The 21753-nt window shown below is 28.2% G+C and overlaps 1 protein-coding gene across 1 annotated transcript; it reads left to right on the top strand.

Moving 5' to 3' along the window:
- Positions 1-2928: 2928 nt before the first annotated feature.
- LOC145835481 (periodic tryptophan protein 2 homolog) lies at positions 2929-18523 on the top strand. The gene is made up of 21 exons (XM_082943093.1): positions 2929-3013; positions 5621-5733; positions 6076-6170; positions 6314-6441; positions 7540-7655; positions 8960-9066; positions 9318-9432; positions 9609-9791; positions 9992-10135; positions 10558-10762; positions 11104-11252; positions 11578-11753; positions 12609-12749; positions 13219-13333; positions 13478-13593; positions 14302-14399; positions 14990-15146; positions 15318-15442; positions 15750-15843; positions 17207-17423; positions 18298-18523. The coding sequence occupies exons 1-21, from the start codon at positions 2999-3001 to the stop codon at positions 18434-18436; spliced, it is 2748 nt and encodes a 915-aa protein (XP_082799219.1). The 5' UTR covers positions 2929-2998; the 3' UTR covers positions 18437-18523.
- Positions 18524-21753: the final 3230 nt, after the last annotated feature.

Consider the following 21753-nt stretch of genomic DNA (forward strand, 5'->3'; position numbering starts at 1 on the left):
CTTTTTATTATTGAAAAAGAAAAATGAGAATGAGGTATAAGTAATTTTTACCATAAGCAAAATAAGTTTAAAGGACTTTAAAAAAATTCAGGAAAGTTTCTGGTTTATTAGTAAAGATTTTGTGACTCAAAGATTGGCAACCCTGAATTTTTTTTTTAAATCTTTAAAAACCTGGAATTAACAATATATAAGAAAAAAATTTAAGAGATCTTTAATTTGAAATTTAAAAAAAAAAATTATAAAACCTGGAATTTTGAACAGAATCACTAAAAAACTGGAATTTTGAAGAATTTTTACAAGTAAAGTAAAAAAAATTCAATTATATATGTAAAATCTATCATAAGAAGCAATACAAGTAGCTTTAAATTATCTTTTCAATTATTTATACTATTTAAGACAGTTTTTAATTTAAGCTCATTTTTATACTGAAAATTGACCAAAAATTTGTTTTTAAAAAACCTGGAAGAAACTTTAAAATATACTACTAATTAAACAAAATCTGGTTTAAAATCTTAAAGTAAATAGTAAATTGAAAAAAGTTTAATGATCACTCAACTTTTAATTTAAATTATAGTAAAAACTTGAATTTTGGACCTGGTATAAAAAAATATATATACATTTATATTATTAAGCTCCTGTGAAAATTCATAAAATTAATAAAATAAAAGACTTAAAAACTTACAAGTAAGTATTGTATGCACTGAGTATTAATATAATAATTAAATGCATTTAGTTCAAAAAATTTATGTAACTTATAATTTAAATTATAAAAATAGAACTATGAATAGGGCTGCTACTTTTTGAAACTAATTATAAAATCTTCCTTCCAGCCTAAGTTGGTTTAAACAATTTTATTAACTTGTGTTAAAATTAAATTAACTTGAGATTAAATAATTTTTTCACATAGCTCAAAACAGTGGTTTGTTTTATGAAATTTAATCTGGTACTGTAAAGGTTTCCACTCCATTTGATCTTTCTTAATTTATCTGGACAGTTTCAATTTAAAAAAATCTGATTCCCCTTGACAAAGCTTGAAAACTCTAAACACTGGTAGATTGATTTTTTAGTAGAATTGTTTATAATAATTGTTTTTGTGTATTAAAATATACTTGAAAGTTCGAAAACATATCAACTAGAGTTCAAAACTTCAATAATTTAAAGTAATTTGTGCATTATTTATTTTTTTTTTTCTGAGCATTTTTATTTTAAAGTAGTAGTTTTCTTAGTTTTACAGTCAGCCTACTAATGATAAATTGAAACTTGACAAGCCTAGTTTATAAAGTAATTCTGACAGAGATTTTAAATATTTATTGAACTAAAATTTTGGTAAAAAGGTTTCAGCTAAATTGTAACATTATTTTAAGGATTAGAACTTAATAGCAAATTTGTTTATTTATTTTTATTACTTTGATTCAAAAACTTTTAACTACAAATTTTATTAACAATTTAGTTATTATTTTCAAATTTAATTTTTTATTAGAACAGTATTAAATCTTTATAAATATTATTTTATTAATTTCAATATAGTTTTATTCTTCTTTCATTTTGACCCAATACAACAAATTGCAGTAGTTTTAACAGCTAATTTTTAGTTATCAAATAACTTCATGTAAAATAAAGCTATTTGAAAGCATTAAGAAAACCTATGATGTGTTGTCTTATTATGTTTATTTATTGCTGCTGCACTTAGTTTAATAGTGTAAATAACAAATGCTTTTCTCTTTGTTATTATAAGTTTTGTAAACTATACAGGGTTGCCACACACTGAGGGAATTCAGGGAAACTCAGGGAATTTTCAAGTTATAAAAAATCTCAGGGAAACTCATGGAATTTTGATTCTTTTTTATAAACTTAGGGAAACTCAGGGCAGTTTTGATTTTATCTAAAATTTTCAGGGAAATTTAAAGATTATTTTTAAAATCTCAGGGAGTTTTTTTTTATATCTAAAATGAGATTTAGTTAATCCAGTTTCAAAATTTTGTTCAAAACAGTTAATTTAATTTATTTTTAAATGCTTATTTAAAAATTTTTAAGCCTTGCGGCTATTTCTTCAATATTCTTAGAATTAACATTGTAATTTTTTAATAAATAGTAAAATTTTTAGGGATTTGAAAAAAACTCAGGAAAACTCAGGGAAGTTTAAGGTTACTCAGGGAAGGTTTTTTGACCCAAAGAGTGGCAACCCTGACTATATAAAATGTCTTCAAAATGACTTAAGAACAAACTTAATAAAAAAAAAAAAGATTGATAAAGAAAAAAATTATTATATAACAAACTGCTATTAAAAGTAGCTTAAGTCAAAGGTTTAGGCCTTTTAAGATTTAGCAAACCTTAAAAGAGCTAAACCTTTGACTTAATAGCAAAATGTAAAGAAAATGTCCTGTAAGTAAAAAGATTGCTGATAGAAACATTTTTTTAAAACAGTAACTATATTAAGTAAAATAAAATTTAAATATTTTTAAATAAAAACAATAACACTTGTGTTCTAGAAAGTTCTTGCCTTCTAGTAAACAAATTCAAAAAATTAAGCACTGTATTTATGAGTTTCCAGCTTTATTAATTTTTGAAACTTTAATGTCTGTATGTATTTTAAATGGTTTTTAATCATCATTAAAATTTTGAATGTTTTTAAGTTTCATTTGTTCAAAATAAATATTACAAATATTAATCTGTGACTGTTATTAACAGTAGTTTTTCATGAAGTTTTTGCATAATGTTTTTTAATTATACTTAAATTTTTGTTTTAACTTCACAATAAGAATATATCTAGTTTTGAATATAGACAACCATGTTTATAGTTGTAGATTAACTATACAAATTACTTTCATGTAATTTTTAATTGATTGAATTTAGTACAATTTTTAGAGTTTTTTAATTAAAAAATCTTTATAACACATTTTTTTACTAATTAAATAAACCAATTTCCAGAGAATTTCATAAATATATATTAGAAAAAATAAAACTTATCAACTATTAGTAAAGAAGCAAATATTCTGAAATGAAACCATATACTGTAAGTTGTTTTGTAATTATTGACTTAAAAACCACATATTTTAATTTTAAGTGTACTTTTTGTTATAAACAAGTAAAGATTACAGTAAAAAAATAGTTTTAAAATTGTAAGTTCAATAGCTTTGAAATAAAATTTGTTATTAGTTAAAAAAAAAATAGTTTTTCATTTCTTAGAGATAAGGGAAGTGGAGATAAATTTCTTTTTGTCTAATTTTTTACAAAAAAAAACAAGGTACCATCTGTTTTTTATTAATTTTTTTTATTTTACATTTTGAAACAAAAGTAATCAAACATGAGAGTTTAATAGGTTATAATTAAGAGATGCAAACTAAAAAGGAAAACATAGACCATGTTTTAACAATCCGCAGCTTCAGTTTTTCAGCAATAGTTTTATAAAATTCTCAGTTTAATCATACATAAATTTCAATCTGTAGAAACCAGACTTTTTATATTTATCCAGGTTATTTTCAATAAAAAAAAGAGTATATAAGTTTTGGTGATAAATGTTTTTTTCTTTCTTTGATACATTTGCTTGCTACAAGCTGTTTGTGTTACAAAAAAATCTTAAAAGTTTGAAGTAAATTGCTTTAAAATTGAAAGATCTCTGAAAAAATCAGCCCTAAAATTTTCTGTATCTTCTAGTTGTATCAGATTTTGTTTTTTTTCTGTTTCTGCTTATGAAAGATAAAACTTGAGTAGGACTACTTGGGTATATATTACTGTCTTATAATACTTGAAAAAATTATACGAATGTAATTTAATTTTGAACTAGGGGCAAAAGGGTGGTGATTCACCTAGGTTTTTACAAGTTGGTCTTGTTTAATAGATTTTTTACATTAGCTATCAGACATTTTAACTGTCTAAAAAAAATCCAAAGTAGTTTTTGAGATATAAGCAATCTAATTTGGTGTGATGAATGGGATTGGGTGAAATATGCAGGAAAGGGCACTTTTCACAAAGGGACATTTTTGCACAAAAGGTCACTTTTGCACAAGAGTAAAAAAAAAAATTAAAGATAAATTAAAAAAAAACAAAAAGAAAAAAATGTTACCGACCAAGGGTAAAAGAAGGGTAACAGTGAAAGTAAAAATAAAATCGATTAAAAATAACAAGTCAATTTTTAACCACTGTAAAAGTTGGAATTGGCGCCTTAAAAAAGTGTTCTCTATGCAAATATATCCCTTTTTGCATATTTGACACCTACTTGTGCTGTATAAGTTCCTTATGGAAGGTGCAAAAAAAAAAACTTAACTATAAGTCTACCTTCTCCTTTATATTTTTAACTTATCTTCTTCAAATTTTACAGAAAATCCATTACTAATACATAAATCGATTAAATGCAGAATTTGTTTTAACTAAATATTAAAAAAAAAAAACACCTTAACTATCTACTCTATTTTATTTTTTAAGTTGCAACATTCTAGGTCTTTTAAACTATAAAAAACGCTTTCTGAAAAACTGTGGTCTCTTGCTCTAAAAATGATGGAGAAGTAAATTTTTAAATTTCTAAAAATTAGAAATGAACAAATTGTAGTAGAACAAAAAATCTATATCTCAAACACTGATTAAAATTGTTATATTCTATAAAAACTGACTTATTGTTGTAGCTTTTCTATAAGAACTAATGTTAAATCCTGTGCCCTTAAACTTAATATTTTTCCTTATATAACTTTTTTTGGAAGTGTTTAAAATTTTTATATTTTATTGAAAACTATTTTACAAAAGTTAATCAAAGCTTAATTTCTTTTAGTATGATAAATCAGTTGTTTTTAATTTTTCAAAGGCTTTCAATTTATATAACTTGAAATTAAGTTCTATGCACACTAGACTAACTAAAAAATTTAGACTATTAATTTGTAACATGTTTACTTTTCTATTTTAATTGTTATGGTATATATTATTGTTTCAAGACTTTTTAATTTTTGTTATAACTAGTATTTTACTTTAGAAAAAGACAAAATAAACATTAAAAAAAAATGTTTAAGCTTATTTTTTTTGTATTCTGTTTGATAATTTCTATTAACTTAAAAGTGAATTCACCACTGTTATAAATATATTGCTTTTAAAATTTTAAATCCAAACGCCCCTTGTATATTTTCAACATCTATTTAGTGATTTAGAATTTTTAAAGCATTTAACATAGCTTTAAAACAGAGATCAAAAAATTTGAAGCACCAATGTACATTTTGACTATAATCAAACTTTTTCAGAGTAATTAAAAAAATGTTTTTGTGGTAAAAGCCCTCAATTGTATACTTGATTTAATCATTATAAAATGATATACTTTCTTTCATATGTTATCTTGTTTTTAGTGTAAAATAATATATTTTATTGATTGTTACAACTTTTTTAAATAATTATGGCCTAAAGAAGATTTCTTTGGTTACAATGTGGCTTGCAAGCAACTTTTGTTGCTTATCAAAGGCTGCTGACTCCCGCTTTAGAATATACCTATGACTATGTATTATTATTTTATGTTGCAAATAAAATATAAGTTGCTTTTCAGATATACAAGAATGTTAATTTATAAAAGTAATTCCTTTTTCATAATGCTTTTTATAGACAATTTACACATCAATAAATAAGTTGACAAGTACAATAATTTCAGTTTTCAAATTTACTTGGAGCAGTGTATGACAAAGGCAATGTTCTGTTCATGAATGATGGCACAACTGTTGTCAGCCCTGTCGGCAACAGAATATCACTATACGACATCACCAAGTAAGTGTCAATGAAACTTGATTTTAAATTATGTTGGAGTTTTGTTAGAGTTGAAATAGTTGTATCTGTCTATTTAATTAGAAAATATTTAGTTTGATTTCTTACGATTTTTTTAGCTTCATTTAGAATGCTACAGTTAAGCCATCATTAGTAATTGTAAGTATTTTATCAATCAAAGTTCAAATGAATATTATATATTTATAAGTACTAAAAATGAGCTATACTTAATGTAAATAGTTTATGCCTTATGCTTCTTAAAAAAAAAAAGAAATAAGAACCTAGTTAAACTAATATATAAATACAAACCTTGGTTATGTTTATCTCAAGTTTTATAAATTTCAGGTCAAAATCGGAAACATGGCCACTTGCAATGAACAAAAATATTGCGAGACTTGCAATTTCACCGTGCAACTACGTGATGATTGCCTATGATGAAGGTTTTTTACATAATTATAAAGTACTAAAAACTTAGAGAGAATAAACCTTAATTTTAATATTTAGATATTGTTTGTATAAATATATTATATCTATTTCACTTACGCTTGTCATTACTGATGTTATCGTAATTATATGTAACTAGATGGACACGCGTTTGTGATCAGTGTTGCCAACAAGTGTGTTATTCACCAGAAGCACTTCGGAAATGAAGTAAAAGATATAAAATATTCACCCGACGGTACTAAATTTCTTATGACAAGAAAAAACGGGGTTAGTTTTAGTTTATTAATGTGTTTTTTTTTCTGTAATGTATGTATGTGTTAGTAATGTAAGCAATATATTTTTATGCATAAAATTTTGATATGTACTATAACACATGTTTACTTTTATAACTTAAAAACAAGTGATTTTAACAATAAAACCACAAAGCTATTCCAGTATTAAATGTTCAAAAGAACCATTTAAGTTAATTACCCATTCAATTGTTATTTTTTAAATTTTTACATCTATTAACCACAATAATACTATTTCAAACAACAGTTCACGCACTATCTATACGTACCCTTAATTTTTTACTAACTTAAAATGTTAACTAGTTCATCAAATTAATTTATTTTTAGATTATAGTATATAAAGTAATATAATTATATATATATATAAATATATAAAGGTTTATTTGAAAACTTAAAGGACTCGAGTTTCATACTTATGCACTCATCAGCTTCGAAACTAGTTCAAAATAAACTTTAAGTTTTACATCTGCAAATAAACCTTTTTATTAAAAAAGCCCTTAAGGTGGCTCAGTGTGAAAGATTTGATTTATCAAGTTAAATAACTTAGTTCTATATATACGTATATAGAAAATAAGGTGATTATTTAAACTTAATCACTTTCTACTGAGGCCATTTGGAGGACTTTTAAATAATTTATTAGGAAAATGCGATTTAAAAAATTCCAGAACATACGTTTCATAAAGACAAAAAAATATTTTCTTAAATCTTCAGCTGGTTCAATTTAAAATAACAAGCACTTTAGTAAACAGGGATGCAATATTATATAGATAAAATAAGGTTGTTATTTAAACTTAAACACCTTCTACTGAGCCACACTTGAAGGTCTTATGAAACGCGTGTACCAGTATTTTTGAAATCTTATTTTTCTAATAAATTGTATAATTTATATATGTATATATATTAAAATTACTTCTAATTTTGCAACTTGAATAGCACTATTATTCTTTTAACTTCAAATAATTGTAACTACCATGCATTGACATTATACATTTTATAACTTTTTTGTCATATCATATCTTTCAAAAATAGACGCATACTTAGTTCATTGCAAAAGTTACAAGCACATCATAAACAGGTTGTTCTGTTCCGTGCGCCGAACCTTCGCAATTTCAGCAACCCCTTTCACCAGATCAGAAAGTTTTACGGGGCCGATGCGCCGACAACGTGCGTGGATTGGACCACCGACAGCAGGTTTGAATTGGTTAAAGTAGTTCTCAAAATCCAATGTATTGTGTTTTAAAATTCCTTTGGTGTTTTAAACATGCAATTTTTTTTTTAGCAAACTGTTTTTTCTGATTTTTTGTGATTTGAGTTTTTCTTGTAAAGTTAAAAAATGATGTTTAACAACATCTTAGAAATATTTATTAAAATTGTGGCTCTTAAAATCGAATACTTTTTGTTTTGAAGAATCGAAGTTCTTGAAGGTATCATAAGGTTTAATCATACCAATTCGATTATCAGACCACAAGCCTTCGGTAGACTGAGACCGGTTTCTTCATTATTACAGGGTTGCCAAAAAACCTGAAATCGTGGAAAAAGCTAACGTTTGACAATTTAAAAAACCTGGAATTTGAGAAATTAAAAAAAACTGGAATTTAAAACAATTTTTAAATTTAAACGATTAAAGTTTTGATTTGACACTAAAATCTATCATATAGATAATTTTTTGTCATTATAAAAAAGTTTTTTATTAATGAACACATACATTTAAAGTAGCTTTACAGATGATCCTTTTGATCATGTTGTACTATTTAACACAGTTTTTTACCTTGAACTTAATTTTTAACTTAAAAAATTCCCAAAAATGTGCACTTATAAAACTTTGGAGGAAATTTGGAAACCTGGAGAAAGATTGCCAAAAACAGTTTGCAACTCTGTTATTAGGACTCTTCAGTCAACCACAACCGAAAAACTTGCAGCCAGTAATCTACAAACGGTTTATCATGCTTTCACATGAAGTTGCTTGAGTGCAAGTTTTTCGGCTGTGGCTGAATGATGAGTCTTAATAAGAAAAAAAACCGGTCTCAGTCTGATAAAGGCTTGTGGTCTGATGATCGAATTGATATGATCAATCAAACGTTAGTTAAAACCTGAGCTTGTCTAACGGCATACAAAAATCCCGGCTTAGGCTCTGTTGAATTTCACCAATGTTTTCGATAAAGTATTTTAAACATACCTTTTTCCTAACATATTGTTTTTTGTGGTACTTTTATATCTGTAACTTGTTTTTTGTAAAGTTGAATCATGATTTTTAACAACATCTTAAAAATGTTTTCAGTTAATATTAAGTTTGTTTTCCCTAAACGTTAAAGCATACTTACATATAAGAGTAATTGAATATACCAAAAACTATAGAATTATTGATTACCTAATGTGTTCAATTTTCGTGTTTCAAAAGTAGAAATCTTCCACTTCAGTTTGTAGTACTTAATTTTCACCAAAATCTCCATGCTTAGTCTCACTAATTAAAACACACAAACTTAATATTTTCACAGGTTTTTTATGGTTGGTGCGGAGGACGGTAACACCAGGGTTTACCCGGCCTTCAAGTCCGACCAGTTCACAATTTGGACCAACGCCGGTCACAGTGACCACGTCGTAGGTATAACAACAAATTGTAGAATTTTTTCTGAGTTTTTGTAAAGTTGCATGTTAATTCGTTATTGAGATTTTGTTTTCGAGTTGAAGCATTTATTTTTATATTATTTATGAATGATTTATTTTTTTTTGACTTTTATAGGGTACATTAATGTTCCTCTACAATTTTCTAAAATTTCAACAGAGATGAACCCACAACAGAATTAATTCTTAACATTATTTTTCTTAAAACACTAATTTTTAAAAACATTTCAGGATGCTTTTTTGAGAAGGATTCGTTGAACTACTATTCGATCAGCAGGGACGGAACTTACTGTTACTACACTTGCGACCACGAATTGCACGAAGTCGTTGAAATCAGATACAAAAAGTTTGTTCAAAAATTACTGCGAGTAAAATTATTTATTTCTTCACAAGTAAAATGTTTTCATTAGAAATCTAAACGCTCGATCGGTAACCGCACAAGATCAGCTGGGCAACATTTGAACATAATGCGTTTATTTTAAACACAACTATCACCACTTAAATTATTGACATTTTCATCAGAGTCGACCCGGGCACGAAGAAAGTCGATGACGTTACTGAGGAAACGTCATCGTCGTCTGAGGAAGACGACCAGGTGGCGCCGTGCAGCGGAGAGATGATCAGAGTGAAAAAGTCCATGAACAGAATGAACTCGAGGGTGAAGAAGGCGAAAAAGAACAAAATCAAGTACACGAAGGCAAAAAGGTTGGTTAGCGAAGTAAACATGTATTACATATTTTTGATTTAAAGTAGTCCTTTGAATAGAAAAATAAACTTTGATTAAATTTTCTCGCAACTTTAAAAAGCTTTCACAGTTTTGTTACTCAAAGTAGAATAACAAACAATTGTATAATACAAGCAATGCCTTTGAAATATAACTTATTAAAATACTTATTTATTTACAGGAATTTTTTTAACGTGGGTGGAGATATGCAGAACATCACGACGTGCAACTTCAACAAGAAGACAAGAGTCATGGTGGTCGGTTTCGAGGGAGGGGACTTTTATTTGTACGAAATGCCCCAGTTGGCCCTCATCCACAGATTAAAGTTTGTTTTAATTGTCGTGTGCAGCTAAAAGTTATAATGTTTTAGTTTTAAAAGAATGTTAAGTTAAAAACTTTTTTATGTTCACAACTGTGATATTTAAAACAGAGTTTGTATGTGAGTTAGAGTAAAAGTAAAAACAGTATTTTGTTTAGTTTTGTCAGCTTTGTAGAAAGTTTCCAACTTAAACATGTACATAGTAACTTCTTTTTAACTGAAAAACATATTTTCTCTACAACCTATAACCGACAGTTACTTTGTTTAGTTATTTTTGAGCGGTCAAAAGATTATTTTAAAATGTTTTATACTAATTCATGTCGGCTCCTGATTTATATAAGCGGCATGTCGGCTCCTGATGTGTATAGTAACCTTCTTTTTAACTTGAAAATACATTTTCTCTATTTACCCTTTTCAACATTCAACAGCATGTCGGAGCACGCGCTGACCACTTCGGTGTTCAACCACGTGGGCGACTGGCTGGCGGTCGCAAGCAGCCACGGCCAGCTGGTGGTGTGGGAGTGGACGAGCGAGAACTACAAGCTGAGGCAGCAGGCCCACTTCGACCGCATGAACTCGGTCGCCTACTCGCCCGACGGAAGCCTGATCGCCACCGGCGGCGAAGATTCCAAAGTCAGTTGAGTGATAAATTCTTTCGATTAGATTGTTTTTTTTTGATCGTTGTTGAGCATTGAAATAAAAAAACCGGCAAGTGTAGCCATTTTTTAATTGTTCCTAGGTTTTTGAACTCAAATTAAAATTAATGTCATCATCGGAATGCATTTAAATTTAAAGGTTTGTAACAAATAAATTAAAATTGTTTTGTGCAGTTTACTTTTTTTTTTCAAAAAAGTCGCAATTTTTTATCACTGAAACCTGGTTGTAAATAAAACATTTAAATTTGAATCAGCTCTTCACATTTCAGTAAATTGAGCAATCTTTTTTATTTTAACTATTCAACAAAAAAAATCCAGGTGAAACTATGGGACGCCGCGTCGGGGTTCAGCAAGCTGACGAAGGCGGACCACGAGGGACCCGTGTCGTCGGTCCTGTTCGCCAAGAGCGGGTCGGTCGTCCTCAGCTGCAGCTACGACGGAACCGTCAGGGCGTTCGACACCAAGAGGTGAGTTGTAAATATACTTGGCTTTTTTTTATTAAAAAACATGTTTAAAGTAGCTTTACAGTATCTTTTCAATGTTTATGTACTATTTAACACAATTTCTTACCTTTAACTTAACTCTAAACCATAAATAGACCCAAAAATGTGTACTTTTAAAAACCTGGAAGAAATTTGGAAAACCTAGAAAATTTTTTGAAAAAACGAGTGGTAACCCTGTTGTATCACAAACAAAAAGTTAAACATCAGTTCTAGAAGAAGGGTTACCAACTTGAGTGTAACAATTCTATATGCATGTCACCATTGTAAACAAGACGCCTAATTGTAACAGGTACCAGACGTTCCGGGTGATGTACTCGCCGTCGGACTCGCAGACGACGTCCAACTCGCTGAAGCAGCTCAACTGCATGGCGTGCACCGACGAGCTGGTGTGCTGCGGAACCCTTGACACCTTCGAGATATTCGTGTGGACGCTCAAAACCGGCAACCTCATCGCCACCCTGCCCGGTTCGTTTGTGACGTTAATTCAAGCTGTTCAAATATGATCAGTAAATTTCATATGTTTGAGTGTAATAAATGCTCAAATTACGATAGCTGTTTGAGTTATAAGGTATGCTATCGAAATCCACCAGCGTTCAAAATCCACTCGATTTAAAAAAATATTTTTTTATTTGTTAGTTTATTTTATGCATTTTTTATTTATATGTTTTTCACCATCACCGTTACCCCCTTACCCTCGTTCGGTAAGCGGTTCTCGAATGTGGGTGGATTTTGAAGGTGTCTCAAGTTACAACTATTTCTTGCATTGTTTGGTTTGATTATCCAATATTGCAATGAGTCAGTAAGACCAGTTACCAAAGTTTTCAATTTACTTCTTTTACATTTTACAGTTTCGGTTTACATAGAATACTCATGTCTGACATTTAACAAATGTATTTTGTATTAACTTGTGCATATTTTACTTGTTTATACTTAACTTTTTGTTATATACATTTATTAAATTAATTTATTCCTTTAATAATACTTCTTTTTTAATATGATCAAGTGCTTATAGAATTGCGTTATTAAATATCCACTTTTTTGTATGGTGTTCTAAAAACCTAAAATTATTTCTGCATTAACCATAGTTTTTTTTAATCTCATAAGAAATCGCATGCGAAGCCAAAACCCTTCCATTTATAGTACTTAAACTAAAGAAGCAACTTTGTAACAAACTATAAATACCTCCTATATCGAACATATATTTATTAAATTTAACATTTTGTATTTGTTTAAGACATGAGTGGCTTGAAAAGATGTACTAAACGCATACAATTTTTGTTGAAAAATTTCAAGTAAAACTGTTGTTGTATTATTCGTCAGGACACGACGGACCGGTGGTATCGCTGATGTTCTGCCCGACAAACCCGGACATTCTGGTCTCTGGAAGCTGGGACGAGACCGCCCAGGTGTGGAAACTTTCGGGAAACACCCGATCTGAAAACCTCGAGTTCAACCATCAGGGTTTGTTGCAAATTAGTCGTACGCTTGTGTGTAGTCAGGAAGTTTTTGTTACCCATTGTTGCCAATTGATACTCATTGTTTTAATGATTTTTGAATTTTATGAAAATATATTTATCACTTTAACTTGGTTTTATAAGTTGTATAAATAAGTATTTTAATGGAAATATCAAGTTCAATCATCAAAATAGTAATTTTATTTTTCTTATTTTAACCTCCTTAGTGTTGACTTTTTTTCTTTTTAACGAAAAGAACTTATTTTTTTACATACAAAACGTGACATTTAAAAAATCATAGAAACTCAATTAGTATCTTAAAGTATAAAACGATTTTTTTAAAGAAAAAAGTATACAATTTCAGTGCTAGATGTGATCGTCTCAACTTAAATTAAAATGTTTAATTATATAAATTTAAACAAGTACTAAAGAAAGTATAATATTTTCAAGTGAAAATAAGCAATAATTATTTTCAGTACTGGCGGTTGCCTTCAGTCCAGATGGATCCCAGATTGCGGTATCCACTAGCAACGCGGACCTTACTTTTTGGAATTCAGAAACCCTTGACCAGATGGCAGCTATTGACTGCAGGTAAGTAGAAAATAGTTACATTTTTGAATTTAAAGCTGTAGTTTATAGTGAAAAACAAATTACCGGCAATTACTATAAAAAAGACATAACTATATATTATAATTTTCTACGTTTGATTCTAAGTACTTGATATATTTTTCGCAGAAAGGACATAAGGTCTGGCAGGGGGGCAACAGACATGGTGACTGCCGATAACTTGAGCAAGACCAAGGCCTACGACTCCATTTGCTACTCGGTCGACGGAAAATTCATACTCGCAGGTCGGTTGTTATATTTACTCGTTTACCTAATTATTTTATTAGTTTAGAATTAAAAAGTTTTTAAGGTTGTACAAATAGGCGTCCTAGAAATACTTATTGATTTTGTATTTTTTTATTAATATATTTATATATATATATATATATAAACAATGACTTATTCAATAGATAAAACTTAGCTTTTTTTTAATACATTTTTTGTAGCTTTAGTAAAATATGTTTGGAAAGACTAAAACTTTTATTAGTAATTTTAAATTGTGCAGTTTGAATTATCTAACGTTTTTTTTATCAGTAAAACATTTATTTTGTTACACTTTGTTAAACTTTGAATTAGTATATAAATTACAGTTTAATTTATGTATTTTTCATGTTTTTTTTTAATAAAAAAGTTTTTAGCTTTGATATTAAAGTTTTCTAATATATTTTTTGCATTCTAGACAATGTTTTTTTTGCATTAAAAACAAAAACAAAGCATTGGTATATTATTTTAGTTTAGTGTTAAGTTTGTAGTATTAAAGATATAACTTGCCTGTTATGAGTAGATTTATTCATATACATGTATGTGTGCTTCACTATAACGATTTTTATAAAATTAAACCTGGTAAACTAAATTAAAACTTTAATTAAACTATACGCCCAAGAAACAAGTGTGCAATACTAAAATAACAGAAATACTAAATAAATATTTTGTTAAAAATTTAAATACTATAGGTGGAAGGAGCAAGTATATCGGGTTGTACTGCGTAAGCGCACAGAAACTGATGAAAAAATTTGAAATTTCCAAGAACAAGTCTTTTGACGGCTCAGAGGTACTAAATTGATATTAATAGTTTTTATATGTTATACAATAGTTCTTAGCTTATTGTTAATTAATTTTTTATTTAGAAAGTTGTTTTTGTAAATTGCAATTAAATGCTTTTCTTTAAAAATATACTTTTTAATAAAGTAAGAGGTTCACTCTTTAATAGAATGCCTTAAAGATAATGAATTTAGAAAAGTGTAGGTTTGAATGATATTAAATAGTTTCAGAAATTCAAACTAATTGATAATAATACAAGTTAAAAAATTTAATAAACTTTTTATAAAATTTTCAAACTACACAAAAATAGTTGTCAATTGAAATCATTTAAAACTACAAAACCCAAATTGAATCAAGTAAAAATGAAACAAATGTTATATGTTGTAAAAGTTGAGAGAATTATTAAGTATCATACTTACTTCGTAAATATTTTCATAACAAAAATAAAATATTTGTTTTCTTACTCCTGTAGCAACATTACTTGCCTCAATAATAAAACTGTAGCATCTATCAGCATGTAAATTAATAATTTCTGTAGTTTACTTAGAAAACTCATCACATAATAATAGTAATAAAAATAATCTCCCTAACAACCCGCAGGAGTGGTTGTCGAGGCGACAGATGACGGAGTTCGGACCCAAGGCGCTCATAGACATGACGGACGGGCTGAAGCTGCCAGGCGTGAAGACGAAAGATTTGTCGAAGAGGGTCTACAACCAGGAAATCACCGTGAACTGCATCAGATTCGCCCCCACCGGTTGTTTGAAACATCAGATTTATGATTAAAAATATATTTGAATTTTTCAATAAGGTTTCTCGTCTAATTGAAAAGTGGAGCCGCAGCTTTTGTCTGCATGACTCACATTACTGCTATGTTTTAATGTTATTATCTCCAAACTTGGTAATTTAAAATAGTTTTCTTTCGCAGGCGACAAATTCGCAGCGGTGTCCTCCGAAGGACTGCTAATTTATTCCCAGGAAAGTTTGGCGTCGTTCGATCCCTTCCAACTGGACACCGAGGTCACTCCCGAGAACATCAGGAAAACTTTGGAGGTTGGTGTGATTTTGTAATCAGTGTTTGGTTGGACCGGGTTGTTTCGAAATAAAATTATTTTGTATGAACTTGGTTAAAATGCAAAGTTTTTATGCATCCTTTAAAAAGATATATCATACTGGAATAATATATGAATAGCTTTTAACTTTTTCTTAAGCATTCACTTGTATATTTAACTTTTTTTTTATAAACCTAAATTTCTGACGAATAGCAGTTAATCAACAAAATAAAAAATATATAAGTAAATAAATAGGATAACATATAAATACAAGTTTTCATCAAATTCCTATCTAATTTTATTAACAGAATGAAGATTATGTGCAAGCTTTAATGATGTGCTTCAGACTAAACAGAGAAAAATTAACCGATGAAGTCACTACTAAAATTCCTCAAGAACAAAGTTTGTGAAGTTTTTTTTTTTTAATTGATGTAAGCCTTAAGTTATAACCTATTTATTAATAAAGTTTTTATTAAATTTATATTCAGGGCGAAAGGGGAAAGTGCAATTTTTTACAAAAATTAACATTGGCTTTAATATGAAAGTTTAAAGTATAAACTATAAGCCAGTTTTTATAGTTTTCATAGTCAACTTACTCAAAAATTTTATTTTAATAAAAAATATTACTCAAAAATAAAAAAATGTAGAACTGTCTATTACATACTAAATTAAGATTATATTCATAAGTTTTAATAAAGATTGCTTAAAAACTGAAGAAAAAAGAAGAAGTTTTAATGAAACATTCTCTTTTCGTCTTTTAACTTGGCCCTTTTGTAAGGATCATATAGAACGGTATGACTTTGTTCCCTTATATCTCAAAAACTAGTTTTAATTTTAAGAAACGGTAGAAAGCTACTGCGAGCTAAAGATCTATAAGATCAACATGTAAAAAGTGCCTTACACTCACTTTAAATTTTATACATAAAAGTTCAAAAGCCTAGAATTTAACATTAGTTTTTATCTAAGTATGCATAAATAGTTTTTTTTCTTTTATTTGAGCGTTGAAAAAAAATAACATTTTGGTATATATTTTTTATCTGATCTTTTTTTGTTAAAGTTTTCAATAATTCTAAACTATGTTAGTATGGACAATATATAAAGTAGTTAATGTAAAATAAAGAATATAATGTTTAATTGATGTACATAAATGTTTTTCCTATTTATTTGCTGTTTTAAAATGTAAAGAACTAATGTTGCAAAAAAAATATTTTGTTGTAAAATAAGTTGTTTTCTTTTTAACATTTGGGAGTTTAAAAAAAATTTCATTTTTAATGTTAATTTAACCACTTGATATGTTTTCTTAAATTAAATTAGTGTGAATAGAATTTATAAGGTTCATTTAAATATTTTAATTTAAATTTGAATCTGTTTTTCTTGTTTATAAAAGAAGATTATTTAAAATACTTAAATGATTTATTGTAAAATAGTTATATTAGTAATAACTGAAATGATTAAACCTTGATATACTTTATAATTTCAATATACTAAAACATTATATTTAAGTGTTTTTTTTTTAAATGTTCAGTATTTTTGTACACTTTATATTAAAAAACAAAGTTTATTTAGAACTAATAAAAATCAATTTTTTTTTTGTATTTTGATGATTAAACTAAATTAGTTAGTTTTGGTGTAAAGTTTTTTTTTTCAAAAACTGTACAGTTTTCTAAGTTTAGAAAACAGTTGCTTTGTCTTGGTTCTTTTTACGAGTTTTCCTATAACGCAACATAAAATCCAACTAAAATTAAACCTGTTTTCATCTTACCAGTCCCGCTAGTGTCGAAGCAGCTGCCGCAAGCCTACGTCAGCAGGATGGTGGAGTATTGCGCGGGAAGGATGGAGTCGTCGGTCCACACGCACTTCTACCTGATCTGGTGCCGGCAGCTGGTGTACAACCACGCCAACCATTTGAAAAAGACCAACGTCGCGTGCGTGACCAAACTCATGGAGGTTCTGACGAAGAAGCAGCAGAACATAACAAAAAAGTTTGTTTGTTGTTTGTTGATAACTATTTTTAAAATATTTGATAGATAAAAATATAGATTAATATATATTTATATTATAAAAAAAAACAACTAATTTTCGTATCATTTACTCAGTTTCAATGTTTATATAAGTTAAGATTAATATATATATAAATATAGATGAAAACATTTGATTTTGATTTTAAAATATTTGATAACTATGTTGTATTTCAAGTTATCAGCTATGTTATCAGATGTTTTCTATGCTGTTTTTTTATCACTTACATTTACCAAAAAAAGTGTGTAATTTGTTTTGTTTTAGATATTTCTGTGCTTATAAACGTTTACTAACTTTCAATCGGCTTTCAATGACTTTTTTTTTAATTGTGAAGAAAAACTTAATATTAATAGTTATACTTTATTAGTACCTGTTTTATTGTAAATATATGTAAACTTTTCTGCTTTATGCTGTTTTGTTAATTTTTTGTTACTTTATAAACTTATAATAACAAAAAGATCATAAATTAGGGTTGATAGGACACAGATTCTTTTGCTTCAAATAGTGGCAACCCTACCATCATTTACAATAAATATTGTGACTTTTTAGCTGTTCTATAAAACGTGTATCCTCAATTATATAAATAAAGATTTTATACTCAACCCATATACCCAAACTAATGTAAACTAATGTGCTTATATTTTTCCCTATCAATTTCTAATGAACTTTTATTTTTTGTATAACCCTAATTGTTATACCAAATAATTTTTATTAAAAGTGCACATTTTTGCTTTTATATGGGTTGCTGGATTCAATCCAGTTTTTATGGCGTGTCAACTCAGCATTTATAACAAAGTACTGTTTTTACCGAATTGTTTGTATTAAAAAACATTTCAGGATGGACTACAACCACTACATGTTGGACTTCGTGTTGAACCAACCGCAACAGAACGATGACGTCAGCAGCGACGAAGGTGACGTCATAATGTCTTGCGACGATTCGTCCGACGCCGAAGAACTCGGCGGAATGTTTTAGTGGGAATCTTGTTAATTAGTTTATTTTTTTCAGTTATAATCTATGGAAGTGTTTTTTTTAACTTGTGTTATAGGAAAATTTCGATTTAAGATGTTTTATATTTTTTAGGAAAATTTTAAAGTTTTAGTATAATAGTGTGTTAATTACTTTTATAAATGAAGTTTTAGTAGATTTTAACTCCTTGTACAAATATGGTTATTTTAGAGCTTTTATTTATGATTATCATCCTTGTACTTCGTTTTTAATTTTAGCTGAAATCTATTAGTAAAATTTTGTTTTATTTATTAAATTTTAGTATGCTATTTACTTTAAGAACCAGTTTATAAAACACGCTGGTAGTTAGGTTTTTTATTCATTTATATTTTTTCTTTTATATTTTGAGCTATATAAAAATGTGTTAGTACTACGTATCATATGCACCTAAGTTTAGTTTTATATATTTCAATGTTCTTATTTTGTTTGACATGTATATCACACTAAAACATATGTTAGTTTGTAGAATATTAAAAAAATATTTTTAAGTATAGCTGAGCAACGCATGGTCCGCGAGTGAAAATGACTGGGTGAAATTTTTTATTAAGAATCCAGCCCGCAAGCATGTAAATCTGTCCAGCCAAGCCAACTTTTGAAACTTACGTTAGATGTTTTAACATTTTAAATAAAAAAAAGCCTCCGGTGATGTGTCCTGGGGATTTGAAATACATAGTAGAATAAAAGCTCACAAACAATATTTTGTCCAAATGAACATGACATTTGAGTAATTTTCGTATAATATATAAACTTGAAATACTACAACCAGCCAACTAAAAATATTTCCCTTTTTAAAATATATCTTGAAGAAACTGAATAAGATGTACTTATTAGCAAAGCATGCCATCTTATTTAGAATACCTAATCTTTAAATTGAGTTTTCAATGAACAATACATATTTAGTTTTAAAGCAAGTTATTCTGCACATGCATTCATATAAAAAATACTAATATATCCGGTTTAAGTAAAACAGTTTATAAACTATTCCTTTCTAACTTAGAAAAATTTGTTGGATAATATGAAATAAGTTATTAATTAAAGGAATCTTTTGCCGTTCAATGATTAAACAAAATGAGTTCACATACCTTGTTGAACTATAATGATAAAAATTATTCAAACAAATTTAACACCTTTACAATCATGACTGTCTTTTAATGTTTCTTAAAAATGTTAAAATCTCTAACAGTTGTCAAACTTGATACGATAAGCAAAACAGCCAGTTTTACTGAGGGAATCCTGAAATAATAAATTATACGTGTCTTGGACTTTTTTGCTCATTGACATACGTTGCTGGAAGATTTTACTAATTTAATTATTTACAAATTATGAAAACACTTCCAAGGAAAATTTTTATCCGATGTATAATTTAAATGGAAATTTTAAGTACAGTTAATTTCAAAATAGTTGTATGCTACTAAAAACTTTTTTTATAAAGACTTCTAAACAAGCTAATTTATCATAAGACTTTCAAATTAACAAACACATTGACATAAGTCTATAGAACCGAAGCACGGACTTTCATATGCCGTGAGACGAGCTCAAGTTAATAGACTGAGACCGGTTCCGACCTGATTAGGACTCAGACTTGATAATAAGGACGTGACTGGTCTCAGTCTACCGAAAACTTGTGGTCTAATGAACTAATTGGTACGATCAAACCTTGTACACTTTCAAATAAGGTTGAAGTTCAGGTTTCACTGTTTTCCGCCGTTTTTTTTGAAGTTATGAAAACACTTCAAGGAACATTCTTATCCAATGCAAACTTTTAGGTTCGTGGTACAGTTAAATTCAAGCTAGTTATATGCTACGAACAACTTTTTTATAAAGACTTCTAAACTAGTGATGTACCGGACTCACTATCCGGGTCCGGCCGGATATTGCCATTTTTGTCTGATATCCGGATCCGGCCGGATTCTAATTTGAAAAAAAAGTCCGGTTCCGGCCGGATTCTAATTTGAAAAAAAAGTCCGGTTCCGGCCGGATTCTAATTTGTAAAAAAAGTCCGGGTCCGGCCGGATCATATCAGAAATCCGGCCGGACCCGGATCTAGTTAGTAAAAAAGAGCATACTGAAAAGTATTTTTTCAAAATCAAACCCTGTGTAAATTAATAAGAGTCATTTTCGTCAGTTAAAATTTAACACCTACCGTGATTGGCTCATTTTGTACACGTGACTAATTTGATTTTTTTTACATTTAAACTATGAAATAAACATTTCATGAAATGCAACTCTTTACATATGTTGTAAAGTTGAAAACTTTGGAATGAATACTTGCATTATTTATTGTTTAAAGTTGAGCTCAGAGAATATTTAGAGTTAATACGGTTGAATGTACGAGCCAAGGAGAATCATATGACGAAATGTTTCAAATTAAATACTGATGCAACAAAACATCAGAACATGACAGGCAGTTTATATGTAAACAGTTAGTTTAGTTAGTTTGGTGTGTAGATTGAAGCAACAAAATATCTTGAACGGTTTTATGAATGCTTATTGTAAGTAGTGTTTTGTTTTAAAAGTGAATATTTCAACAGGTGTTTAATTGTTTAAATATTTAAGCCAGGTTTAATAGTTTATTAAAAATATTCCAGTTTCTTGTTTACTAAAAGTTTTATTTAATTTTTAGTTTATTGCTTTAAGTCTTTTGATAGAGATTTAAATAGCTACCAGTTTTAATAAATTAAACAAGTAATTAATAATTTTTTTATATGCTAGTATTTATTGTTGTGTTTTATATAAAAGATTCATCACTCAAAACTGTCGTGTCTGATTATAGAAAGTAGTCTCAGTTAGAATTTGGTATTTGTTAGATATTAATTAAATAAGGTAGGATTTAATTATGATGGGTAGTACTAATAAGTTAAGTGTACCACAATCAGTCCACAACTTTACTACCAAATTGTCAACCTTTACTAGAGCTGTTGAACTGATTATTAGATTAAAGTAATTTTTTCAGTTTTTAAAAAGGCTTGTTTATACTCACTCTAGCTAGTTTTATTGACTTAAACAGTGGCAACCCTGCTAGCTTGAAAATTTTTGGGAATTTTAGAAAATCTTGGACTGCCTCAGGCTAGTTTAGTTTTTTATAAAAACTCAGGCTAGTTTTCTTTTAGATTTTGAATGAGTTTGAGCTGATCCAGTTTTCAATATTTTGTAATTTTTTAGTGTATTTTGTTCAAGAACTTGATTTCAGATTTTTAATTGTAAATAACAGATAAATTTGTAAACCTTGTGGCTAGCTGTTTTACTTATTATTAGATTAAAGTTCTTTTTTTTCACTTTTTAAA

Source organism: Thalia democratica, chromosome 5 (genome assembly GCF_965202585.1).
Source record: "Thalia democratica chromosome 5, ktThaDemo2.hap1.1, whole genome shotgun sequence".
In the NCBI taxonomy this organism is placed as follows: Eukaryota; Metazoa; Chordata; class Thaliacea; order Salpida; family Salpidae; genus Thalia; species Thalia democratica.